Here is a 6,000-nt window from a genome sequence, read left to right as displayed (position 1 = left end):
CGTTCTGTTCTGTGTCATGTAGTGGGTTGAATTTTGTAGGGAAGCCAACCTTGCAATAGTAAGAAAGAAGCAGAGAAAGATTCAGCTGCCGAAGCTGTATTTTGGTTGAAGGGAGAGAACCATTCGTCTTGCACAGCACATGTACCGATCACATGTCGCAGATTATTCTGCACAGGTTTTTTTACAGCTGCTTACAGATCATTCAAACCGAGCCTACTGCTGTAAGGTTCAAACGCCAAAATTATCCCTGCCTTTTACTCACTTGACCAATTCAGTCCCGTGTTTTCAATTTATCCAATTTGGTTCGCGTCTTTTCGCTACTACCCTAAACATGCTTCCACAATTTCTTTACAAACTAACAAAGGAGATTTGGGAACCAATGGCATTAAATATTAGGATGCATTTTTCTAAATTGAAACAAACGATATTGGGAGATGGGGAAAGAACTCGGGTCTTCAGGTGCAAGTGTAAATGTTCATGAACAAATAACCTATAAGTACCTCGCAAATACTCAACAATGGGATGGCTTACTGATGCAGAAGTTCAAGGGATTTATTCAAACTGGTTCTAAACCTTTCGACGTTAAGCGTTTACATTTTGTGCATTCAGATAAGTTTACTTGAAGGCTTGCCATCCTTGCATTCCATTCTTATTCGGGTCAATTTTCAGCGTGCTCTCATTGCTGTTGATCTTATATTCCAAATACTCGATCTTCATATCCCTCCAAGGCTCTCCGAAGTAGTTTGTTGCAATCCATTCGAGCGGAAGTATTTGGACAAGAGCTGCATTTTCAGGGAGGAACATAATGTTTGTGAGGGCAGCTCCATGAACCCCCCCAATAACACATCACAAAAGTTCACAGCTTCTGCAATCCTTGACATGTTCCTACCAGCGTTCGTATCATTTACCTTGTCGCCCAAACTTCTAGCCATCTTAGTAATTTGTCTCGGATTGGTGAAACACCTGGTGCTCCTTCTCGATATGATGAGAAGCTGGGGCTTTTTACGCCGGCCACCACCTCTGATTCTGGTTGCATTGGCCCTCTTTAGTGAATAAGTTTTTCTTAAGAAACGCTCATTAGGCCAGAACAGTGACGAAAATCGGTGATGCTTTAGGCGGCCACCTAGGCGGCCGCTAGGCGCCCTAGGCGGTCTAGGCGGCGTTAGGCAGAGCTAGGCGGTTTGAATTTTTGTTTAATTAAAACTTAATTTGATTGGGTCTATTTTTCGCGTCGGTTGTCTTTCTCGCTGTGCACAGACTCAGACACATTGACAACCCTAATTTCTTCCGAGTTCTCTCTCGCGGCTCGCCGTCGCTTGTGCTCTGCTCTGCTACTTCATCGCTGGCCGTCTCTTCATCTCTGGTTAGTCACAATCTGGTACGTGGTAACCTTAGCATCTGCATCACCGATTCATAGAAACCCATGTTCCATTTGGTAGATTTTTTACTTGGACCATTTGTTTAATGGTAACCTTAGCTTCTGTATCGCTTTGCAGAACAAAAGCTAATCCAATTGCACCAATCCACGGTTCACCATCATCTCGCATCTGATCTGAGGCTCCGGCTCTGCGCACTGCAATTTCGTTCAGTCTCCTCTCCTCTCCAATTTCATATTCTCCGAGTCTCTGACTCCATCTGTAAGTCTCTCCCCTTCTCTGTCAAATTGTGAAAGAGCACTGCATTACAGACTTACAGTAGTGCTGCCTGCAATAATACAATTTCATGGACGACTTTGATCACTGCAAATTTCTACGTCTAGTGTGTTGCTCGAGGAGCCGAGCATTTTGTTAATGTCGAGATGGAGCCTTGATAGTTATGCAGTTAGTCTAGTATGGTACAAATTTGTTTGAATTTTATTGATGTTGGAACTGGTACTGTGTTTGGACTGTACTATGTGTATATAAATGCTCCAATTATCAGAGTCTTTTTCTTAGTGTTGATATTAGAACTTTGACGCAAAACTTAGCGTAACGAAATTTTAGAATTCATACAGTCGATCTTACTTAGTGGAATAAAGTTTTGTTGTTGTTATTGTTCTTGTTAGTTCTCAGTCTCGGGTACTTTGTTTCCATAAGTTAGCTTATGTCGTTTTTGTTTCGTGATCTATCTGTTTGTTAATTTGTGTTTCTGTATGTATCAGCATCAGCAATTATACAATTGCATAATTGCATGACTGCAAGTCTGCTAGTCCTATCCTTCTATAATTTTATTTTGGAGTATATTAGGGATGTGATGAGTGCAAGATAAATTATATAAGAATTTGGAACATAAGTTAATGTGATGTGGTTTTATCTGTAGATAACGGGCAGTGTATCTTCTGAAGTATCTAATACAATGTCGTCCTCTCAATTAAATAGTTCGTTAAAGCGTGCTTTAGACGATGTGGCATGGGAGTATGGGGTCTTGGTGAATCCTACAAACTTAGATAAGGTGCAATGTAAGTTGTGTAAGAAAACAATTAGTGATGGAGTATATAGAATGAAACAACACATTGCCAACATCAAGGGAAATGTAGCCGGGTGCTCAAAGTCTTTGGACGAGGATAAAGCAAAATGGAGAGCCACATTAGAAGAGGCAAAAAATAAGAAGAATGAAAGAAGTAAGCATAATGAGAATGTGAGGGGAAATGTTCAACTTAAACATATTGAAGAAGAAGAAGACATTAAAGTTGTTGGGTCAAGGAAAAGCCCGTGCACTCTTGGGCCTATGGATAAGTTTGCATTCACTATCAATCTCGGTTCCTCAAATGACGGAAGCAAAGGGACGCAACAACAAAATATCAATGATGCAATTTGGAAGCATAGAACACATCAAGTGAATCAATATTTAGCTCGATGGGTGTATGAAGCCGGTATCCCTTTTCATGTTATTGATAATGATAACTTTAAACTTTTTTTGGAAGCAGTTGGTCAATTTGGTATGGGTTATCAACCTCTAACCCAATATGATTTAAGGGAACCATTGTTGAAAGAACAGGTGGAGAAAGTCAAAAATTCACTTAAGAAGCATGAAGAAGAGTGGGCTCTGAATGGTTGCTCAATTATGACCAATGCTTGGAGTGAAAAAAATGGAAGAAGCAAAATGAATTTGTGTGTTAATTGCAAGAAAGGTACGGTATTTCTTTCTTCCAAGGAATGCTCGACCGAGACACACACCGGGGAGTACATCTTAGAATATGTTGACAAGTGTATTGAAGAAGTTGGGCCATTAAACGTAGTTCAAGTGGTGATCGACAGTGCTTCTAACAACATGGTAGCGGCTAACATGATGAAGTTGAAGAGGCCAAACATGTTTTGGACATCATGTGCCACTCACACTTTGAACCTCATGATTCAAGGAATTGGGTGTCTACCTAGGTTCAAAAGAGTGATCGACAAGGCAAAAGCTTTTACTATCTTCATTTATGCACATCATAAAACATTGGCGTTAATGAGGAAGTATACGAAGAAAAGAGACATAGTGAGGCCCGGGATTACTAGATTTGCAACTTCTTTCCTAACTTTGTAAAGCTTGAGTGATAAGAGAAAGGACTTGATGATTATGGGTTTTAGTGATGAATGGGAACAATGCAAACATTCCAAGAGTACAAAGGTTAAAATGGCATATGCTATCATGGTGAGTGCACATTTTTGGGAAGGGGTCTCACTTTGCTTGAAGGTGTTTGAACCTTTATTTAAGGTGCTTCGACTTGTGGATGGTGGCAAAAAACCCTCAATGGGGTTTTTGTACGAAGAGCTACAAAAAGCAAGGAATGAGATTAAAGAGGCATTAAAAAATAATGAGGCCAACTATAGACAAATTCTACAAATTATTGATGAAAAAGCTCATGATCGGCTTGATGGACCATTACATTTGGTGGCTAACTTCTTGAACCCTTATTACTTCTTCAAAGATCAAAGCATTCAACATGATCCACTTGTCATGGACGCCATGTTTACTTGTGTTGAGAATTTCTTCCCTGACAACTATGAAGTCCAAAATCAAGTAATAAATATAGAGATGCCAAAGTATAAGAAAAAAGAGGGTGGATTTGGAAGACATTTGGCCGAGATTGGATGCATAGAGAATGATGACAACTATGATCCAAGTATGAATATTCATATACTCTTACTTATTAATAACTTTCCAAAACTAATTATTTTTCTTTACTAGTCTAACTGTTTTTATTTACTAGTCTAATTCTAATTGTGTACTTTGTGCTTCTTTAGTTTCATGGTGGTGTACGTATGGTAATCGTGTACCTAATTTGTAAAGAATTGCTATAAAGATTCTCTCATTGACTACAAGTTCATCCGGGTGTGAGAGAAATTGGAGCACTTTTGAGGGGATACATACAAAGAAAAGGAATAGCCTAGATACAACAATGTTAAATAATTTGGTCTATGTCCAATACAATGCAAAGATCATGACCAAGAAGAAAAAAGAAAATGAGAAGAAAATGGATATACTACTTGCTAGTGAAGCTAGTATGGTGCAAGGATGGATTGTGGAGGGTGGTGATGAAGAAGTTGAGCTTGATTTGGGAATGGATGCAGAGGCATTAGAGGTGGATACTTCATAGGAGGAGTTATAGAAATGTTGAAGTAAGAGAACTTTATGAAGAAGATTTTGTATCAGATGAAGACATGGAAGAAGAAGGAGATGATGAGGAAGTTGAGTTTGAGTTGGAGAAAGTCTTCAAGGGATATGGAGAAGAAGAGATTGAGGCCTAACTTTACAACTTTACAAGTATCTTATATTATTATATATCTTTTTATTCCTTTCATTTTGCATTTTATGTGTTTTTGAATTGCAAACTTATTGGATACATGTAATATCCAAGAACACTTATTATGATTATATGCTTAACTTTTTCACCTTATTTTATTTTCAATAAATCATAGTACTTTATATATTCTTGTACTTCTATTTTGTAATTTATTAATATTTTATTCCTAATACAAGTATTTTTTTTTTTTTGAAGTATAGATAGACACACACACACACACACATATATATATATATATATATATGTTGATATACATAAATTTAAATCCTTGACACAGCACAAAGCAAGGAAAGGGTTACCAGCGTAATCCCTTGTAGAACAAAGTTATTGGAGTCCACCAGTTTGATAGAAATCCCAAAGGATTATTTGATTAATTGATTGAAAGGTGAAAAGAGGATTACAAAGCCATGGCTTAAATAAGCCTTTTACAACCTCTTAGAAAACTCAAAAGACTTAGGAAATTAAAATGAAAATAACTGACATATAATATAGCCCTTGAAACCCCAAAAGACTCCATTTATTAGTAGACTGCTGTTTTGATGACTTTCTGCAAAAGATGGCTTAAGCCACTTTTGTGGGAGAATTGTTTTAACGAATTTCTGTGAAAAATGGCTTAAACCACTTTTATGGGAAAATAACACCTCTTTTATGATTGTGCCTCTTTGTCTTCTGACAGTCCATCTCCTCCTCGATCCATTCTGCCATTTGTTCTACATCAATCCGTCACAAGTTTTCATCGTTGTTTTCAACAAGTTCTTCTTCTTCTCCTTCTTCAAGAACTCGACATCCATTATGTAATTATATTTCTTATCATCGTATAAAACTTTTGGTAGTTGGGCTTATTTGTCTCTACAGACCATCAACGTTTAGAACCCGTCCATTTTTATGGGCCAAGTAGAACCCAAAGTCCATGGTTTGGGGACATTTGCATGAGAAACTAAGTCCAACCATTTAATCTCAAGTGAAAACCCAACAATCAGGCCCTGTGAAAGAATACAAAATGAAGCTGCACATTTGTCGTGTCTGGAGCCTTTATAACTTGATTCCACTTCAAGGAGGGGATATTAGGAGGAGTTCTTGTGTGCGGCAGTCATATAGGCCACCACACTCACAGACGTAATGTTAAAAAAAATAAAATGTGCAAATGTGAGTTAGGTCATTAACCAATTTTAATTATTTTTCTGCTTAAGTATTATATTGAGTTAGGTCGTTGACCAATACTGTGTTCGTCT

General features: G+C 37.9%; 1 protein-coding gene across 3 annotated transcripts; it reads left to right on the top strand.

Moving 5' to 3' along the window:
* Positions 1–407: 407 nt before the first annotated feature.
* On the top strand, positions 408–4,945 carry LOC103950675. Of its 3 annotated transcripts, none has more exons than XR_007259646.1 (4): positions 408–1,363; positions 1,497–1,637; positions 2,299–4,087; positions 4,209–4,945. XR_007259646.1 is itself a non-coding variant. In XM_048587603.1 (3 exons), the coding sequence occupies exon 3, from the start codon at positions 2,335–2,337 to the stop codon at positions 3,505–3,507; it is 1,173 nt and encodes a 390-aa protein (XP_048443560.1). In that variant the 5' UTR covers positions 408–1,378; positions 1,497–1,637; positions 2,299–2,334; the 3' UTR covers positions 3,508–4,945. The 3 variants fall into 3 exon arrangements, 1 of the variants encoding a protein (XP_048443560.1); XR_007259645.1 differs by having other exon boundaries at positions 408–1,378; XM_048587603.1 differs by having other exon boundaries at positions 408–1,378; positions 2,299–4,945.
* Positions 4,946–6,000: the final 1,055 nt, after the last annotated feature.

This window comes from the organism of the source record quoted next, unplaced genomic scaffold (genome assembly GCF_019419815.1).
Source record: "Pyrus x bretschneideri cultivar Hongxiangsu unplaced genomic scaffold, Pyrus_bretschneideri_v1 Contig27, whole genome shotgun sequence".
NCBI classification, from domain to species: domain Eukaryota; kingdom Viridiplantae; phylum Streptophyta; class Magnoliopsida; order Rosales; family Rosaceae; genus Pyrus; species Pyrus x bretschneideri.
The sequence above is the reverse complement of the archived record's forward strand: the minus strand, read 5'-3'. Positions and strand labels throughout refer to the sequence as shown.